This window comes from Camelus bactrianus, chromosome 29 (genome assembly GCF_048773025.1).
Source record: "Camelus bactrianus isolate YW-2024 breed Bactrian camel chromosome 29, ASM4877302v1, whole genome shotgun sequence".
Lineage (NCBI taxonomy): Eukaryota > Metazoa > Chordata > Mammalia > Artiodactyla > Camelidae > Camelus > Camelus bactrianus.
The window spans coordinates 23102520-23123686 of NC_133567.1; the positions used below are offsets into that span (position 1 = coordinate 23102520).

Sequence of the window (21167 nt, forward strand, 5' to 3'; positions counted from 1 at the left end):
AGTCAGTTACTCCAGACCATGGTTTTCTTATTCCCAAACTCTTTACTTTGATTCACGTATTGGTTTTGGTTTATTCAGGAGTTCATAAGGGTGATATATTCCTGTAGTTTCATGTGTTTGAGAATGTGTTTTCTGTTGCTTTTGTATTGAAACAGCAGCACTGGATATAAATTCCTCACTCAGCACTAGTTTCTCCAGTGCTCTGTAGACATTGCTCCACTCGCCTCTGGGGCTGAACATGAGCACTGTCAGTAGGAGGTGAGCCCCTTGAAGGAAACTTTTTTCTTCTGGGTACCTAAACGGTCCTTTTCCTTGAAGTTCACTAATTTCATTGTTGATTGTTTTATATCTTTGTTTGGGAACATATTAAGATCTTCCTTAATTTAAGGGGAATTTTCTTCTATTATGTCTTTGAATATTTTTTCTGTTCCGTTTGTTCCATTTTTCTTCAGGAACATCAGTCATGGGTATGTGGAATCTCCTTTGTCAGTCTTACATGTCTGTCATCTTTTCTCTGATCATCTGTATCTTTGTGCTTTTTTATTTTGTCTTGGTTTTTCTCAAACCTATCCTCATGTCACTGTTTGCAGTACTGCTCTGCATTTTGCTGCTTCTTACGTGATTTTTTCATTAGTGGTTTTACTGTTTTCTTCATTTTCTTCTCTAGGCTCTGCTAGCTCATTGTTGTCTAATATTTTTTCAACCTCTTGTATCTCTTCATTTGAGAATATAGAGAAGGATATATTGAAAGTGAACTCTTCTGCCTCTTGCTAGTTAGAATTTTTCCTTATTTTTTCCTGGTATCAGGGTATAGGTTAAATGTGTTGTAGTCATTCTCCGTTTGAATGTATTTGGTTTTCCCTGGGCTGTTGTTTGCTAGAAGTAATCTTCAGCAGCTGGGAATTTGATTTCTAGTTTTTTTGTGTCTAAACATGTTCTCAGTAGATCTGTTCAGTCCTCTTCTCTGGGGACGTCTTGCTTCAGCCTCATCACAGTGGGAAGTCATCTTGGTTCAGCTGCTGTTTTGGGGCTGAACTTCGTTTTATAAATTGGTTTTTATCATTTCTCAGTTGATGTTGTGTAGGGACTCTCTTTACCCTTCAGGCAGTTTCCAGGATTGGATTTGAAAAGTTTTAGGAAGGCATTTGTAAACGGGCAGCCAGGCCGGATCTAGCCTGCGTAGTTTTGGCCCCCATTGTGGTTTTAAATTTTTTTTTTTTTACATTATTTGACAACATTAAAGAAGATCACTAGATTATACTTAAGAATCAAGATTTCTGGTTTCTCTTTAAAAACACCCCCCTGCCCACCCCACCCCCGCCCTCCCCACCCCCGGCCAGTCGCTGAACCAGAGTAACTGCTTTCCCTGTAGGGAAACATACACTTCCTTCCGCTTTGTGCCACTACTGCCCAGTTGTCTGAGGACTGTGATTATATGCCCAGAAGTAATTCTGCCTTAAAGCTGATGGTAACTTTGGTCAGGGATACGGTGAGGAAAGGGGGCTTGCGGCTGAGTAGAGAATGGGAACCCACGTAGGGAAGGAAGCCCCCTGTATTCATTTACTGGTCACTGTAGGCATTTGAGCTTAGAACCTTGCTTTAGAAGAAATTGCTGTTGAAGAGAATCTTTTGCGAATTGAGTTTATTTTGTAATACAAATTACCAATCTTTTATCTAGTTGGGTTTTTTATATTGAACTTAATTTGAAATGAGGCAGACTAGCTGGTAATAAGTTAAACAGTGCCTATCACATTTAAAGATTTCATCTTATAAAATATTAGTTCCATTTTTAATGCATTGGCAATAAAATTAAAGCCATTCCATAGCAGCAGTGCTACATGCATTTCGGTATCAGCAGCAAACACTTACTAAAACCCATTGCGTACAGGTCCTAGAATGCCTATAAGAGTTAAGGGTACAAAGAATATATAAAGACGTGGCTTTTGTTTCGAGGAGCTTACAGTGTGGTGATGTAGTAGTCGTGTGGGGCTGAGGCTGAACGGCGGAGTTGTTAAAGGCTGTTGAGCAGAGGTATGTAAGGGTGAATTTAAGATCTATTTTTAAATTCACACATATATATATGACTGTTGAAAATAATGTTGACTTATTTTCTTATAGAGAATGGTTTTTCTTACTTTCACACGAAGTTTTGAACCCCATGTATTGCTTATTTGAGTATGCTGGCAAGAACAATTATTGTCTACAGATAAATCCTGCATCAACCATTAATCCAGACCACCTTTCCTACTTCTGTTTTATTGGTCGCTTTATTGCTATGGTGAGTCCTGACTTTCTGTTGCTTATTTATTCATTTATTTATTTAAATTTTGCTTATTTCAAAAGTGTTCTAGAGAGGGCTTTAAAAAAAGCTACACATTATCCTTGGTTATGGATGTTCACAAATTTTGTTACCAAGGAAGTGTGTCTAGAGAAGTTATCAAAACACAGTTTATTTTTTGAGTACCTGTATGAAACCGAGACTGTGAACCTGAGGGTTATTGATGTAGCCACTTGGTCTTTCAAAGTCCTTTCATTTAAGCCTCATTACAGCATGACTCCTTTTCTATAAAAGGAAGGTCTGAGTTGTGTAATAATTGAACTTGATTGATGTTTTTGGACTTTTCAGAGTTCTGCAGAAGCCCTTGTGAGACTCTTGTCTTCTTGAGAAGCAGTTGCTTTTATTTATTTGCACTTTATTATCTGTTCATTCACTCAGCAATTCACTGAGCACCTATTGTGGCATCGTAGTATGAGATGGATGAAACCATGAAAAAAAGGCAGTCCCTGTTCTCAGGGATCTGGGTTCCACGAGAGGGAGACAAATAAGAAATCAGTGTGGGCCGAGGGAAGGGGAGTGCTGCCCTTTCATACACTGTGATTAGAGGAGGCCTCCGACGGGTAACACGCATACAGAAACAAGAAAACAAGGGGTTGAGTTATGCAGCTGTTTGGGAGAACAGCATTCTAGGCACAGGGAACAGCAAGCAAAAGACTCTTGGATGGAAGGACGTTTCTGAATGAAATGTCATGGCTGGAGCAGTGTATCGGAGAGGAGGTGGTGGAGGTGAGGTTGAGAGGTACTGCGTGGGGCCTTCAGGGCTCACTGAAGGGTTGAACAGGAGTGACATGATCTCAGTAGCACGACGGGGCTTAGCTTTGAGCAGGCTCGCCCCGCTGCTGTGCAGAAGAGAGAGTAACTGGGGGCAGAGGAAGGCAGCAGAAGCAGCAGGAAGACCTTGTGCGGCGACCCGGGTGAGAGGTGGCGGTGGCCTGGGCTTGGGTGGCGCGGCAGTGGGGTTCACGAGAAGTGCTGTGGAGTCTGGACGCGTTCTGCAGGTAGAGCTGAGAGGGTTTCTGATGGTTTAGATGCAGGGTGAGAGAGAGAGAGTCAAGTACGGCCCCAAAATGATGGGCTGTGTGCCTGCTCGCAGTTGCCTTTTCCTCGGGTGGCCGGGTTGTAGTGAGAGCATATTTAGGGGGTGGAGGGAGTCAAGAATTGGGATTTGGCTTGTTAAATTTTGTTACGTTTAAGGTGCTTGCAGACATCCAAGTGGAGAAGTAGACCAGCCGGATATACAAGTCTGCCCCGAGGGGTATCTGGGTTAGGCTGTGCGATTGTCTGAGGGTGACTGTGGGCAGAGAAGAAGTTGAAGCACACTTATAAGGAGGGAGGTAAGAAGGAACCAGCCGAAGAGCCAGGGAGGAGGAGGGGGTAGGAGAATCAAATGAGAGTGGTTTCCAGAAGACAAGGAAGAAGGAAGTGCATTTCAAGAAGAAAGAATTGATCAACCATATCAAATACTGGTAGGTTGAGCAAGATGAGGTCTGAAAAGTAACCGTTCAGTTTGGCCAGGTGAACGATATTCAGGAGCAGGGGAGAGGAAAGATTGATGGGAGTGAAATCAAGACAGAATGGAGGGAGACATGAATACAGATGGATGAATATAAACAGATCTTTTAAAGAAGTTTGCTGTAAGAATCAGAGAAATTGGGATTAACTCAGAGTCGGTTACTCCCAAACGGGAGGGGAATAAAACATTTATATGCTAACGACGATGATCAAACAAGAGAGGAAGGAATTTGATGAGGTCAAAGAGGTAAGGAATGTGGGAGCAGTGACCCCGGATAGGAGAGTGAGGAAGAGCTCTGTGTGGTGCAGACCGAGGTAACAGGTAGCTTCTCCATCATCACAGGGCAGATTCAGGTGCCAGTAGTGAGTGAGCAGATGTGTGGAAACACACGAAGTTTCTCTTATGATGACTCTGCTTCGTCAGTGAAACAGGAAGCAAGATCTTTAGCTCAGAGTGAGGAGGTATTTGAGGAGCGAAGAGTCATCCAGAGAGTGGGGGCATGAGAGCCATGGGAAGTGTGATAACCGGGCGGCACAGGGCTCCCGCCTGAGGCCGCTGCTCAGGGACCGGTCGTCGTGGGTGCATATGTGTCACTGCGTGTTCCACTGCCCAGGCACAGGCGTGGAGGGGGGTGACGGTTGTATTTAGCTCAGCTTTGGATTTTACCAGCAACGCAAAGCCCTATTATCTTAGTATATGCCTTTGTACCAGGGAGGCAGGACTGGAAGGTGTACGAGGGAGTGATTTTAATGATTGACGATGGAAGTCAAGCCGAGTAAGGGGAGAAATAACTCCATGAGGGGCGAGAGACAGTGATAAAGTAATGGGTTCCGTGGATTTTTTTTTTTTTTAGATCCCAGTGGGGTCAAAAATTGCTGGTGTTACTGCTAAAGGCAGCGAGCTGCAAAATTAGGTGCTGTCTGAAAGGGATTTTGTGACAAAATCGCAGTCAGTGCTGCGAACAGTATCTAAGGTGCAGTGCGGAGAGTGTTCAGCGAAGCGAGAGTAAAGGCTAGGGCCATGGAAAGGGCTGAAAAGCCAGGGTGGTTAAAGAATCATCAGCGTGGACGTTGAAATCGTCAGATTGGTGATAGTCGTGTCTAAGAAGCCCGGGGATCTAAGGATGGCTGTGGTGGTGAGCCGCTGGTGTAGTGGGCTGGCATGGGCTTGAAGGCCGGGGCGGGTTTGGGGTGGAGGAATTGGTCATGGGAGGCAACACCCGCCCCACTTCCAGGCCTGGCTACAAGAGGGAGTAGGAGAGAAAAGGCCCCTCCTCTGAGAAGATTTGAAGGGAAGTAGAGTCCTCAGAAAAATTCCAGATTTCTGTTAAGCATGATGCTAAAGGGTCTTCAGGGAAAGAGCTGAGGATGCAGGGGATTTTGCTAAGGATGGATCACGAACTTCAGAGGGCACAGCATCGTAGATGGTTTGAGAGTTTGGGGAGGTGTGAGGCACAGGATCAGATTTCGAGGTGGACAGGCAGTTTGGTGGGGAGAGTCAAGGTGCCGAGGGGTCTGGGGCTTCCTGGGAACAGGAGCAAAGGCACGATGGGGTTGGCCCTCAGTCTCTCTTGGGCAACTGTGGAAGAAGGGAGTGGGGAGGGGTCTTTGCAGACGCTTGCACAGGGAGCCCCGAGACTCTTTCATTTCTGCATCAGGTGAGGTTAACTTAATTCATAAAACATAATCCCAATAAAGAGTGGGGGTTTGGTAAAGCTCCTCTGTCATCCTCTCTTACACTCACTGATAGGTGAGTGTCGTTAAGTGTTTGACCTCGGTTAAAGAGAAGCTGTCTTAACTCTAATTTGTTTTTCATACTTAGCATTTTACGTAATATTTTAGTTTTTATGATTTATGCCAATTAGTTATTAAGTGCTTTTTTTTTGGCCTATAAAGCCTCATGATTTCTCTGTTATCATTGTTCTCTGGATAAGAAAATGGTTATTTTGTAAGTTTTCAAGTAAATTGTGTGTGTTTCTTGGCAGGCGCTTTTCCACGGGAAGTTTATTGACACTGGCTTCTCTTTGCCCTTCTACAAGCGCATGCTAAGTAAAAAACTGACTATTAAGGATTTGGAATCTATTGACACTGAGTTTTATAACTCCCTTATCTGGATAAGGTTTGAAGATTTTATCTTTCAATTAAGTGTTTTTTCTTGAAACCAATTTATGTCTTTTGTTAACTAGTGGGTGTATGTTTATGTCACCCAGAGACAACAACATTGAAGAATGTGGCTTGGAAATGTACTTCTCTGTTGACATGGAGATTTTGGGAAAAGTCACTTCACATGACTTGAAGCTGGGAGGTTCCAATATCCTGGTGACGGAGGAGAACAAGGATGAGTACATTGGGTAAGGTGCTCGGCTGCTCGCCCCGCGTTTCTGGAACCACTGGAGCGTGTCAGAGCTCTCCACCTCCCTGTCCCTCTGTCCCTCGTCCGCTCCTCTGGGAAGATGCTCCACATTCGTTCCTTCCTTGACTTACTCCTTTTCAATTGTTTTCTCTCTACTTGGTCTTCCTCTCAGTTTATAAACATGCTCATTTTCACTGCTGAAAAATTCAACTGTAGTCAGAAACAAACACAAAACTCCCCTTGGCCCTGATAGACATTTATTGAAGTTCCCGACAGCGCCCGGGTTCTTGAGGGAGACTGTGCGATGACCTTCGCTTTCCCGCTGCCGCTTGCTGTGTGCGTCCCACCTCCGTCCCGATCAGAAATCAGGGAACATCGGTGCTGAAAAAGGGGGCTTTGCAAGGCTGAGGAGATGCTTCGTGTCTAGGGTAGGGGACAGAGACGCTCTGCTGGCCGGAGGCGCGCCGTGACCGGCCGGCAGGTGCGGGTCCCTGCGCCGCCGCCGCCCCCTCTCACTTGCGCGTCCAGGCGCGCTCAGCGCAGCCTCCGCTCGGAAGCTCTTCTCTTGGTTTCTGTGATCCAGACACCATACTGATTTGCTTTGCCTTCTCTTTTAATGATGGTTAAGAACTGCTGGTTGTTTTTAAGCCTTTTTACCTCACATACAAATTTCCTATTTTTAAATACCGTCTCCATTTTCAGTTTAATGACGGAGTGGCGTTTTTCTCGAGGAGTGCAAGAACAGACCAAAGCTTTCCTCGACGGTTTTAATGAAGTTGTTCCCCTTCAGTGGCTGCAGTACTTCGATGAAAAAGAATTGGAGGTTAGGATCTTTTATTCTGCTGTTACAGGGAACATTAACGGGAGGAGGGACTGTTTTTAAGCTTGTATAGAAGAATGTCTATGCATGGCACGATCTTCAGTCCTCTCGTTCATCCAAATCTTCAGGGGGTATTAAAACCCCAGCACTGGGTAAGGGTCTTACATTCTCTGAAACGTAATGACGTTGTGAGCACGAAGTCGTTAATCAGTGCCAACTGCCAGGATTCCTAGAGTGAGCACGACCTTGTGAGTAATTTGGGAAACTTTATGAAATCCTGGTTTAGTAAGTGAGTTGTCCCAAAGATTAGATTTTTAAATCATGAGGTTTTAGGTGTCTTTACTATGCTTAACCATATTTAGAATTGTTAGAAGCTTATCAGGACTTCTTTTTTTCTTTTGGTGATAAAATACACATACAATTTACCATCTTGAACATTTTTAAGTGTACAGTTCAATAACATTAATTATATTCACATTATTGTGCAATCAATCTCCAGAACTTTTTCATTTTGCAAAACTGGACCCTGTGCGCATTAAACAGTTCCACATTTCCCTTTCCTCCCCAGCCCCCGGCAGCTACTGTTCAACGTGCTGCTTCTGAGTTTGACTACTCTTGTTACCTCTTATAAATGAAATCATACAATACCTGTCTTGGTATTACTGGCTTACTTCACTTAGCATAATGTCCTCATGGTTCATCCATATTGTAGCAAGTGTAGGAATTTTTTCCTTTTTAAGGCTGAGTAATATTCCATTGTATGTCTGTACCACATTCTGTTTATCCATTCATCAGTCGATGGATCTTTGGGTTGCTTCCATCTTTGGGCTGTTGTGAATAATGCTGCTGTAAACATGGGTGTGCAGATACCTCTTTGAGACCCTGCTTTCAGTTGCTTTGGGTGTACACCCAGACGTGGTGTTGCTGGATCATGCAGTAATTCTCTGTTTAACTTTTCAAGAAACTGCCACACTGTTTTCCAGAGCAGCTGCACCATTTTACATTCCCACCAAAAATGTAAAGACTTCAGTTTCTCTACATCTTTGCCTATGTTTGTTATTTTCTGCTTTTTTTTTTTTTTTGGTTTGCTTGTTTTTTAGATAGCTGTTCTAATGTGTGTGAGATGGTAGCTCACTGTGGTTTTGATTTGTATTCCCCTAATGATTAGTTACTGTGAATTCCCAGTCTTCTTGCCCCATACAGATTGGAACTAGGCAGGGTGTTAAGAGGGTGCCTGCATTTCCTCTCCGCCTCCTCTAGGGGGCAGTATTTTAACTTCAGCAGCCTTGGGTCCTTTATTAAGAAACTTGATTCATTCATGTAATCTAATGTGCATATGAAAAGTTAGAATTTTAAATTTTATGGAGTAATATTCCTATGTAGAAATTAGCCTTCTAGAAACTCTGACATGGAAAGTATGTGAAAATCCAGACTGAGACTTCGTGACATGGAGACTCCCTGTAAAACTTAACATCTTTTCTTTACAGCTTGCTTACACAAACGAGCAGAAACGCATTGAATAGAAGATATTTTTAGAGCTTTTTTAATCATTGATCATTTTTAATCACCAACTTCATTAAGAATCTGAAGAAAATTAAACCATTTTGTGTCCTCAAAATGCATTCACCTAAAATATTTCATAGCCCCAATTAAGACCTCCCATTTGGAGGCCCACTCGGTGACAGAGGGCTGTCATGGCGGGAGCCTGACGTGAGAGCAGCTACGAAACTGAAACAGGAGACCGAGAAGGACAGTGACAGGGGCACACTTTAATGTGAGCCCTTGCCAGGCTTGCTCCCCTCGTATGGAGCCCCGTGAAATAGTTTGGCCATATAACTTCCTTACACATGTAAGGAGACTAAAGCCCTTATTTATTACTGATTTGCTGTTAGGTCATAATACAGAGCTGTGAGGAAACAGATTTTTTTTTCACTTTGTCGTGATTTTTAGTCCTCTTGTTCTCTTACTCCCTGCATTGTCTCTCTTAACTATGAATAATACCACAATAAGGGCGACTCACACCATTCTCCGAAATAATGGTTATTCATAATCATGTCCCTTTTTACAGGTTAAAATCTGTTTTAACTTTAAGAAGATAGAACAGTCAGTCTTTATAAAAGAACGCTTATCATACTAGGAACAGAAGGTAACTTTCTCAGTTTGATAAAGGGCATCAAGAAAAAAAATAAACCCTAATAACATCATTCTAAAAGGTGATACCTTGAGCATTTCTCATCGGGATTGGCTAACAAGGCAGAGACGCCCACCCTCACCACTTGTGCTCTGCATTGCCCTGGATTCCCAAGCCGGTGCCACAAGGCAACAGTTAGGAGTAAAAAGCATAAAGACTGAAAAGTTAGGATTGTCAACTTAGAAAATCCTAAGGAACCTATCAAGAAACTACTAGAAATAATAGAGTGAATTTAATAAGACCATAGGCTACAAGGGCAGTAATTTAAAAATATCTATTGTATATCTTGTGTTACTAGCAACAGACATTTTGAAATTGGACTAAAGCGTCAAAAAAAAAAAAAAAAGGAACATTTAGCAAAAGATGTGGAAGACCTCTAAACTAAAAACTTAACATTGCTCACAGCAATTAAAGAAGACTTTACTAGATGGAGCGATGTACCATGTTATGTACTGGAAGAATCAGAATTGTAAATATGTCCATTTTCCCCAAACTGATCTGTGTATTCAACACAATCCCAGTCAATGTCCCACCAAAAGTTTTTATAGGAATTGACAGGCTACTTCTAAAACTCAAGGCAATGCAGAGGCTCTGGATTCGCCAAAACAATCTTGTAAAGGGGCAAACTTGTAGGAAGTTGATTTCAAGAATTACTATTAAGCCATAGGATTTAAGATAGTGTGGTATTTGTGAAAGGACAGACAAATAGATTAGTGGGACGCCAGAGAGTCCAGAAATAGGCCCACGTGTATATTGTCAATTGATTTGCATGAAAAGATTTTGTTGGAGAAAGTGAAAGTCTTAAACAAATGGTGCTGGATCTACTGGATATTCTTATGGAAGAAAATTAACCTTGACCCCTGCTTGAGCCCATAAACAAAGATTAATTTAAAATAAATTATAGACATAAGTATGAAAGCTAAGTAGAAAAATCCTAGGGTAGGCAGACGTGTCTTAGGGAAAATGTAAAAAAGCAGTAGACCACACAGACCCACACCCACACCCACACCCACACCCACACAGGATAAATTGGACTTCATCAAAACTAAAAACTTCTCTTCAAAAGATGCTGTTAAGTAAATGAAAAGGCACCCTACACACTGGGAGAAACTCTTGAGACAAAGGTCTTCTATCCAGAATATATTAAAAACTCATAACTCAGTAAAAAGACTCATTTTTTTTTTAAATAGGCAAAGACTCACTTCACAAAAGAAGCTACACTGATGGTGCGTAAACAAGAAAGGTGCTCATTAGTCGCTGGGGAGATGCACATTCAAACTAAATAAATTACCACTCTGGGATAGTGCTGGAAGTTTCTTACAATGTTAAACATAATACATCAGCCTTATGCCCTAGCAGCTGCACAAGTAGGTGTTGGCCCGCGTGAAATGAAATATGTATTTACACAAAGACTTTTCGATAAATGTTCATCACAACTTTGTTCATCCAAGTTAAAAATCTGAAGTAATCTAACTGTCCATCAACAAGTGAATGGATAAACAAATTGTTGTGTATTTATGACAAAATACCACTTAGCAATATGAAAGTACCGGTACCCGTAACAACGTGGATGAAGCTCGTAAACACTGTGCTGAGTGGAAACAGAAAACAGAAAAGGGGGCGGGTGGGTGTGCAGTACACAGGATATTCTCAGAAATCTTATCTGTGGCGAAATCATTGATCACCTAGAGCACAAGGTGAGGATGATGGTTATAACTGCGACAGGGGACACATGGAAACACCCTACATCTCGATTATGGAGGTGGTTCCACAGGTGTATGCATCTGTCAGAACTCACCTAACTCTGTACTTAAAATACATCTTATCGTATGTAGATTACAGATCATAGTTGATTTGTGAGAAATAAGTTGTTATACCATTTATTATGCCCAAAATAGTTTTCATCCCATATATAAGAAACAAAGGTTATTTGAAAATTTCACATGTAGAATATTTTAATTCTCGAAGCCTAGATAAGTGACTAACAACAGGAAGTTAGTATATTTTTAATTTTAAGTAGATAAGATAGCATAGATTGAAAAAAGAAGAACCAGAAATTTGTTTGAAACTTAATAATTTGGATACTAATTTGGGATATATTTGTAGTAAAAAGAGGTATTAAGAAAGAGTGCATCCGTTTTGGCCCAGCTATTGTTTTTCTTGGAGAATAGTTACTTTCAGTGTTTTCAGTTTACGTTCAGTAAACGTGGGTAAGATAAGTTCTGAAGAATCCTGCGTGCTGAACTGTCACGCGTGTTGTCAGACTGGCTTTTTGTGATCACGGTTAGTTGTGCACGGCCGTTCCCAGGACCGTGCGTGTGCCCAGCTGGACGCGAGCAGATTCAGGCGTGAGCCGCTGCCCTCCCTGCGTCTGCGCCGCGGCCCACCGTGCGCTCCTTCCCCAGGTCATGCTGTGCGGCATGCAGGAGGTGGACCTGGCGGACTGGCAGAGGAACACCGTGTACCGGCATTACACGAGAAACAGCAAGCAGATCATTTGGTTCTGGCAGGTATTTGCTTTTATCTTTTTAAAGGAAAGTACCCAAAGAAAATGTTTTCTAATGCAACTGTCATTTAAAACCAGTTTGTGTTTTAAATTGAGACTGCTTTGGGATGTGGTTTTTAGCCTTTGAATTTTAAGTCAGAAGTAGGAGTGTGAACGCCTGCTTGCTTGTTTCCTACATGAAAGGGTAAATGACCATCTTCTCTAAGCCACAGTTTAATGGTAATAGTTGTAAGTACAGCATTTTTTCTCGTATTATGAAAGTAGTCCACAAATTCTACTTAATTCTAGAAGTAAATGAGGAGGGAGTATGTTTTTAATGAGAAAATTAGTGCAGATACTTAATTCCTCTAAATGTGATAATATGCTAAGAAATTAGAAAAATTTAGAGGATAATGTCCAAGAGTGACTTTATTTTCTTCTTTTTTTTTCTTTTCCGTCTTCTCTTCTCACCTTCCTTTCTCTCTCTCTCCTTTCTTTCTTTTCTTGGTGTTCATGTGTTTGAGAATTTAAAATCTCTGGGCCAGGGATATTCTCCACATAAATTTACCCACTGCAACTCATTTGAGCAACTTACTAACTGAACTTCTGGTTTACTCACACTTAACTGTTTCAGGTGAAAAGCCTGGGTTTTTGTATTATTATGGAAAGGTTTTCCAAAAGTTGCACCTTCTCATAAGGATGTGTCATGTTTATTGCTCCATACTTTAAAGAAGTGTGGACACTTCTAGAAATGTATCTTTTAGGTACACTTCATATATGCGGAACGGCCCATCCCGGAGTGTTTATCGCTGCATTATTGGTGCGCTAATGGACACTAGAAACACCTAAATGTCATAGGGTGGGGTGACTGAGTAAACTGTCATATATCCATTCTATAATTCTGTACCTTGTCATCATTCTTTTTTTTTAACACAAATTAACAAAAATATTAGAGAAGAATGTTGTAGTACAATATTAAGAGGAAAAGGAAGGTGTGTGTAATATGATGGTATTTGGTTAAAAGGAAAATACATACTGTGCACAGAGTCAGCTAGGGCACGAATGCAGCCTGGGGAGGGGACAGCGCGCTGGCAGCTGGCAGGGGAGCTGACAGCGGAGGCACCGTGCACGTGCAGACTGCCCTATTATAAAATAATAAACAAACTAAAAGGCAGGAATGAGCCCACTTTCAAGCCTGAAACATCAGAACCGCCTCACAGAGTGTGTGCGGGTGTCCGTACTCCTCCCTTGTAGGCTCTTGACCAGCATCCTTCCTCCTCGTGGTCCCCGACTTTCCATTTAGACGTTCATGTCTGTATCCCTGAGGAGCAGAAGCTTTGGGTCGTGAAAATCCAAATGAATAGGTGTGTTTCTGAACTGGGTTTGTTTGAGGGAAAGTGGTGAGGTTATGCCAGACCTGGTAATATGCTCTGTTTCTTTGTCTTGACGAAATAGGTGTGTCAGCACAGTTCTGGGTGGACACACTTTTGGTCGTGATCAGCACCACGTTTTGTCTTGTCCTTAGCTCAAGTTTAGTCCCTGTTTTTAAGATACATTTCTACTCTCAGGCTTCCCTAAGTTCCTCGCCTTCTGAGATACTCAGACCAGTTCAGATCCGTATTTCATATTATTGATTTATGTCCCTCTTAGAAAAGAGATAGTCAGTGAACTAGATATTTTTAGAAGAATGTGTACTTTAGGTTTTCAAGTCTGAAGAACAGAATTGGGAAATGGTGTTTAAGGGAAGGAAATACCACAGGCTACTGAGTGGCAGTTGGGAGCTGCCCGTTCCTCTTTGGCAGCTCACGGCGGTCAGGATGGCAGTGGTTAGAGCTCACCCAGGCCCGAGTGTCGGTGTTAGTTCTGCCACCTGTTAGCCGTTTGAGAGGGGCACGCTGTTTCACCTCCGGGCCTCCGCTTCCTTCCATGGATGGTGGGGATGCTAACGACAGCCCCCGTCTCGCTGTTACTGTGAGGGCTGGATGCTCAAGAAGCGCCTGGTGCAGCGCGTGGCGGGAGCCGTCCACGACGGCAGCTCTCGTTGTGCGGCCGGGCCGCGTCTGCCCGGCTTCCCTCCTGACAGCCCGACCTCGGACAAGTGCCAGCCTTCCCAGGCCCCTGTTTCCTCTCTCAGATGCACTTACTGATGACAGCGGCCAGCCTACGTGTAATCCTGAGGAATAATGGAAGTACTTAGCGTGGTGCCCGGCCCTAAGAAATGATAAATGCAGCAGCCTCTTCTTATCACATGTTTTACACCTAATTTCAGTGTTAAATTTCTTATTCTTCAAGTTAAATTCTTGATTTTTCTGGAAGAAATTTAAGAATAATATAAGTCTCTACTGTTTTCATCATTGAAGATAACCTAGTGCGTATTTGATACTGAAGTAGATGTGATTTTGTTCCGCAGTTTGTGAAGGAGACGGACAACGAAGTAAGAATGCGGCTCCTGCAGTTCGTCACGGGCACCTGCCGTCTGCCGCTGGGGGGATTCGCCGAGCTCATGGGTAACCGCGGTCTCACTGCAGCTCCTCCCCACATAAGTTTGTGGTAATCATGGCCTTTAGACACACAGCGGCTTGAACCTAAGAACTGTGCTTCTGTGCTCTGTGGAGGGTGTCTGCCAGTAGACAGGCAGACTGATGGTTAATATCAAATACGTTTGTCAGACGAAAATGAAGTCCGCTCGCGTGGGCTGCCTGGCCTTGGCTCTGTGAGCGGGAGGATTGTGCAGGGACAGCCGCCTTCTGCTTTGCAGTTCCCACTGCTGGGGCTCCGGCAGCCATGAGCAGCAGCCCACGTTGTAGTTCATTCTGTGTCCTTTGTGTGACCGCGTGACATGTTCTCTTACTTGACTATTTATCAAAACCAAAGTTTAAAGGATCAGATAAATTTTGTCTTATTTTCCTGGTTTAGGAAGTAATGGGCCTCAAAAATTTTGCGTTGAAAAAGTTGGCAAAGACACCTGGTTACCAAGAAGCCACACATGGTAAGTTCAAGAATTTTAAATAGCAGGGTGAAAGCCAGTCTTTTTTTTTTTTTTTTTTTCTTTGTTTTACATAAGATGAACTATAATTATTTATTCATTAAAAGTAGTCAGAATTTCAATTTTGAGAACAGGCTGATTAATATAGTATTCTATAACTGAACACTTTAGAATGATTTCTAGTTGGTTAATACAGATACCTGAGAAATGTGTCCATTGATTCAACAAAAATAAGATTGAAGTGCTCCCTACTATTGACAAAGTTTGCGCTCCGTTGGGGAGGGAGACACAAATGACAAACAGGTAAACAAATAACTATTTGCGAATTCTAGGAATCCTTCAGAGGAATTCAGGACAGCGCTGTAATAATAGATTAGGTGCTCAGAGAGGTTTTTTGGAAAGAGTGATGTTGATAAGCAGCGTGCGGTGGAAGAAAGGGGGAAGTGTGTTCCGTGTACAGGGTCATGTCCAAAGACCTTGAAGTAAGAAATCATTTTTCAAGAAAATAAAGGACGTGGTGTGAATGGAGAGGGGGGATTAAATGTAGGCAGAAGCTATATTATGTAGAGCCTTATTGGCTGTTATAAGGAATTTGATTCTAAGGGCAATTAGAAGACTTTGAAGAGTTTTGAATAGCAAATAAGATCCAGGAAAAGTCATTCCGGCAGCAGAGGGGAGAGTGAACGCAGGGAGGTGAGTTACAGAACTGCTACAGTGTCCAGGCAGAGGATGGTGATGGCTTACAGTGAGGTGCACGGTTCTTTCAGGAGGTCAGAACTATTTTCATACCAAGCCATTTTTTTTGCCTTCTTATTGTTTTGACATTTGCACAGAAGGTGCCAGAGCAGTGGCGGGTAGAACTGTGGACGCAGCGCAAGCCAAGGCAGTGGCAGCAAAGTGCGGTCTCTCTGTGTCTCTGCTCTTCAACACTGCACATCTGAAGTTTAAAACACAAACAAAAACGAGGCTTATTGAAGGTTGTTCTCTATGAAGTAGTAAAAATTATTAACTTTATTAAATCTTGATGCTTTAAGTATGTAGCCTTTTAATATTCTGGATGACAAAATGGAAGTGTGTGTACAGCCCTCTGCTGGTTGTCTTGAGGGGACGCCCTGAGGCAATTGTTTGAGTTGAAAGCTGAACAGCTTGCTTTTTTTATGGAACTCTCTTTTTGAAAGAATGACAGACAAACTTGTTTATTTGGACTTAGGTATTAGGCGGACATTTTCTTGAAAAATAATGAAGTGAGTTTTCACTTCAAGGGAAAACAGCATTTGTTGGCAAAGAGAAAAGTTGAGGTTTCATGCAAAAAGCAGAACTGTGGAAAACTTGGCTATACCATGATGAGCTTGACAGGTTCCCAAGGCTTCGCAGAGGAGACTGGTGGTGTTACTAGCAAATGTGACTTTCTTCAGCATCTGGAAATCCTCTGGAACTTAGTGAGCTGGTATTTCCAGATGACCAGTGCATCAGGTTACCAACTCACGTGTGGGTAAAACATCCTTTCAGAGTGCAGAATAAACCAGTGGATTTTACATGAGTACAAAGGTTCTTTGACATGACTTCAAAATCCGTATTATGTGTAACCTTGTAAAATTTAGTACATCATCAAAGAATAATAATACCCACAATTATCTGAAAAAAATGACTCAAGTCCATCTCTGTTTGCTAACTGCATGTCTGTATGGGGACATTTTTCATATACTTAACCCAAAACAATATAGTGTAGCAGAAAAAACACACACATAGGTATCAGAATTCAGATGCCTGCTCTTCAGCCAGACATTAAAATGATTTGCAAAAATAGAAAACAAAGCTGTTCAGCACTACTTTTTTGAAATCTTTTTTTTTAAATAAAAGTAAGATTATTTTATTTTAAAATAAACTTATTTTTCAGTTTGTTTTAACTTATGGTAAATATCAATGGATATAATTCACATGAACAAAGGCTTTTTGCACTTCTCAATGTTTATAGGTGTGAAAAAGGATCCTGTGACCCAAAAACATTGGAGAACAGCAGCTTCAGCTAGTGAATCCAGCAGAGGCGGGATGGCTGAGGCAGGGGGCAGAGAGTTCATAACCAAAGGAAGTCATTCTTTGAGAAAGATGAAAACACTTGGGATTCTGAGGATGAGTTAAGGAACTGGCCTTTGATAAAAACAAGGACATTTCTTTTGTTTTCACAGAAGAGGAGGAAAAGCTGGGGGCAAACTACAGATAGGGTTTAGATTTTGTGAAGGGAAGATAGAGTTATCAACTGTTGGTTTCTTTTTTCGCAAAGTATAAGGTGAGGTCACTGGCTAACAGTGAAGAAAGGAAAAACTTTTGAGGAGAAAGAAAGGGAGAGTTGTCAGGAAGCAGACGACTATTTACTAGAGAAATACGGCTAAGAACGCTGGGCAGCATTGGCTTGCCCATTGGGTCTGGTAGCTCCTCTGAAGTGACACTAATCTATCTAGTTGTAGGACCCCCCACAGGGATTTTCAACTGTTAAGGAACAAGGAACGAGAAAGAAGGTGGAATTCATTCAGAGTTTGAGTTTAAGTTCAACAAGGGAAACAGGGATTTAAAAAGCATGTGCAAGGTAGTGATTATAACGGTGGGCCACAACTCTAAAGTAGTTATGATGGCTTTGGATTAAGTAAAAAGTGAAGATGAGGGGAGTGTGAGGATGAGATAGGATGGTGAGAAAGTAATGGGTTAACAGGTTGGCATTGTAATTGAAGTAAGTTGGGAAGAACAGATGGTCAGAGAATAGAGTATTTAAATTATTAATTTCCTTTACGGGTGATGACAAGGTTCAAGGTACAACAGTGAAGTAGACAAAACAGGTCACTGAAGAAGGGCAAGAGCCCGAGGCCCTGGCATTGCAGGTCACGCACGTGGGTGGGAGGAGGACTGAGAAGTGGGTGCCAGAGCTTTCAGTGGCTGCAGGGGCACGGTCAGCGATGACGGTGGAAGAAGGAAGTTTGCATAGCTCGACTGTGTCTCCCTAAGAGGAGGGAGTTTTGACTGGCTGCAGAGGAAATGGTATGTTTCAGACTAGCTGGGTTTCAGTTAAGAGGAATTGGTAAGGTTAGAGAAGCCTGCAAATCATAAAGCAGGAGTTCAAACCAATGGATTGGAAAGTTCTGAGATTGCGGAGTCAGGTGGGGATTTATTTTTAAAGGAGGTCCTGGGGATTGAACCCAGGACCTCGTGCATGCTAAGCACGTGCTCTACCACTGAGCTGTCCCCTCCCCCAGGTGGGACTTAAGTCAGATCAGAGGAAATAGAGTTGATCAGTACTGGGATGAGAATCTAGATGAAAATAGATGATCCAGAAAGACTTGAGTTTTCCAGTAGTGACTGTGGTGAGCAGGGCTGTAATCTGTGGGGAAAGCAGCGTTGACCATTCTAAGGTCGGTCCATTCTGCTGTCATCCGCAGGGCAGGGGGACGTCCGGCTCTACACAGTGCTATGGCAGGCCAGTAAGGCTCTGTTCCCTTAGAGCCCATGAGTGTGTTGGTGTCTTCCCTTTTTATATATAAAAAAGTAGAAGTAGCAAATTCTACTCAGAGCTGGAACTAAAAAGCTAAAAAAAATTAAGACAGTACTGTGATATTCACATAGTAAGTACTCGAAGACGAACAGATTTTAGTATGTCTTTGTCCCTCTGTAAACCAGCACAAAACGTAATGGCTAAAGTCTTAGAACCTTGTTGTACATGTTTTCAAGTAGGCCCGTCAGTCATAATTTAGCACGTGCTAAAATAGAAATTAAAGAGTTTACAGAGAAGGGGAATCATTAAGTCTATAACTTGTTCAGGGAGAGATCTTGGAGGAAGTTGTAGCGTTTGGATTGATTCTTAATAGTATTTCACATACCAGGAAAGGGCGTTCCAGAACGCAGGAGAGCCATGAGAGCACGGTCACAGAACAGCCATGTGTGTGGTTTGCTTGGAGAGTATTAAGTAAGCTGATGGGGGGCCGTGCCAGACAGCACAGGCTTCCTCCCCACTCCCCCCGCCCCCATAGGGCCTGGGAGCCGCAGAGGTTTTTTCAAACTGGCATGTCTTTTTTTAAAGGTACCTCTGGCAGCGATAAAAGACTAGACAGGCTGTGAAATTTTTCCTTTTTTTTTTTTTTTAATTGGATGCAAGATCAGTCGGCAGGAAATTCTGATGGTCCAGATAAGAGCTGATGGGAAGGTACATACAGGAGACTATGGTAGCAGTAGAAACGACCAGGAGGGGGAAGATGGGAGATCAGTGGGTAGAATGGCAGGATCCGACGGGGGCAGGTGAATGGCTGTCTCAGTATAGGGCTCTGTGGACAGTTTTCTCCTGACCTCCGCTCACTGTCAGACTGTGCCTGGAGGCATAGGTTCAAGGCAGGAAGGGGAGGTGGGGGTAGGGATGGGAAGATGTAGCCTGCTTGCTTAACCGTAACTGTTAATATATTTAACAACTTTTCACACAAAGAAGAAAATGGTCTGAGAAAAGCACCGTTTTAACTGGCTGCCTTGTTTCAAAAGGCTCTTGACTTCCCGGCTCTTAGATCCGAGTCGAGGGGAGGGCAGACGGGAGCGGTGGGAGTGGTGGAGGGGACTGGACCATCTGTAGAAACCTTCCGCACGAGCAAGTGGAAAGTCCAGACAGGCTTTGGCTTCCTGAGAGCTGTTTGAGCACACACACTAACAGAGGTGGGGCTGGGGGCAAAACCCTGGACTCCCCTGTCTGAATTCATCCACGCAGGGCTGTATCTTAAAAAATGAAATGTTATTCCACACCTTTGTAAATTGTAAAACACTGATATTTAAGCATTTTCAGTATTTCCTATATTTTGTTGGTTAATCCCATCAGGGAATTCTTTGAGTCTGGCAAAACTGAAAACGTATTATTTTAGAAATGGTTATACTTGATGAGATGATTTGAAAAGACAGAAGTACGCATTCAGTTATTGACTGTCTCCACCCTGGAATGTCAGTTCGATGAACAACAGGGTCTTCAGTTTTTTCATCATTGTATCACCAGCTCCTGGGAAAATATGTGATAAATAAGATTCTCAGTAAATAACTGATGAATGAATGAATTGGGTGAGTGAGTGAAAGAAATGGACTCTTCCACCCAAGAGAAGTTAGGGAGACTCATGACACAATGTAACAATAATAGGTAAAGAGAAAAATTAGCAATTATTTTAAAATTGCTGCTTTTATCCGTAGTGCCACAATTACTATTTGTCATTCCAGTTTTCTCTGGGAAATGGTAAAATATTTTTATGAATAGGTCTTAAATGTGAATAGACTGCTATAAGAAAATGTGTACATTTAATATTATATTCATTAACTAATAGCATAGTAGTAAATTATCTGTAGTAAATAGTGTTAGAATTCTTCTAACAAAATTTTTATGTTCTTCCTCTATGCGTTTAGTTTTTCAAATGTGCTTTAAAAAATATTGTTATTAGAAATCTTTTCAGAGTTTGTTTTATTGAAAACACATCTGATTTTGTTTTTGTTTCTGTTCAGTTTTAATCGCTTGGATCTACCACCATATAAGAGTTATGAACAACTAAAGGAAAAACTTCTTTTTGCAATAGAAGAGACAGAGGGATTTGGACAAGAATGAATGTGGCTTCTTGTCTTGGAGGAGCTCTTGCATTTAAATGCCCCAGCCAAGAAAAATTGCACAGATAGTGTATATAAGCTGTTCATTCTGTACAGTGAATTTTCTGAACCTCTCAAAGTATAAATGTTTTCCGTTCTTCCACAGAAATATGCAAAACAGTTCATCCTTTTCTACTTTATTTATTGTTCCCTTGAAGTGACTGACCAGGAAAAAGATCATCCTTAAATTTTGAAGCAAGCAAGAGACTTTATTAAAAATAATAAGTATATATCTATATAAGCATATACGATAGTGGCTCTAGTTTTATAGAGCGCCAAGTGTATTAAACATGACAGCCGTTCATTCAAAAAAATAATCTGGATTTGCTCTACCTTGTTTCTGTTATCCAGGGGAAGAGGTTCAAGTTGCTCCATGTTTTTCTCCCTCACGTAACATCTCCTGAGGGTGTTTAGTTGCATGGCTGTTCAGGAAGGTATTAAGGGCTTAGGCCAAATCTTTGAATATGTTTTAAAAAATGCTGCTGGCTTTTCTGAAGACAGGTGCTTGAACCTGTCAATTTGTTTTAAATAAATATAATAGTTGAAAAATTTCCCTCTTTGCTACATCACTAATATAGTTAAAAAGTCATGAATGAAATTGTAACTTACATGGAAGTCATATACTAGATCCAGTACCACGTAGTTTATTCTAGAAATTGGAGAGAATTCATTGAGCAGCTTAGAGGTTTGTTTACATGTTACTTTGGGATGCTAGGTGTTCGTGGAATTAAAAAGAATCAGACATTTCTGTACTTTTGTTTTAAAAATCTGTGATGTTCTTTAAATTTAATTCATAATAAATTGATGCAGTTTGATACCTAGGAACATATAAAAAG

At 41.9% G+C, this 21167-nt stretch overlaps 1 protein-coding gene across 10 annotated transcripts in view; it reads left to right on the forward strand.

Annotated features, from left to right (window-relative positions):
* The window catches only part of WWP1 (WW domain containing E3 ubiquitin protein ligase 1), an 85634-nt gene extending 64752 nt beyond the window's left edge, over positions 1 to 20882 (forward strand). For 7 of the 10 annotated variants that reach the window (XM_074355027.1, XM_074355032.1, XM_074355026.1 and 4 more), the window contains 8 exons: positions 2119 to 2278; positions 5836 to 5969; positions 6061 to 6201; positions 6906 to 7026; positions 11620 to 11724; positions 14110 to 14206; positions 14616 to 14688; positions 20194 to 20882. In XM_074355027.1, coding sequence (XP_074211128.1) covers positions 2119 to 2278; positions 5836 to 5969; positions 6061 to 6201; positions 6906 to 7026; positions 11620 to 11724; positions 14110 to 14206; positions 14616 to 14688; positions 20194 to 20293 — 931 coding nt within the window. In that variant the 3' untranslated portion in view covers positions 20294 to 20882. Of the gene's footprint in view, positions 1 to 2118; positions 2279 to 5835; positions 5970 to 6060; positions 6202 to 6905; positions 7027 to 11619; positions 11725 to 14109; positions 14250 to 14615; positions 14689 to 15518; positions 15719 to 20193 lie in introns of those variants that run through there. The other 3 variants (XR_012503196.1, XR_012503197.1, XM_074355034.1) reach the window with 3 other exon arrangements.
* Positions 20883 to 21167: the final 285 nt, after the last annotated feature.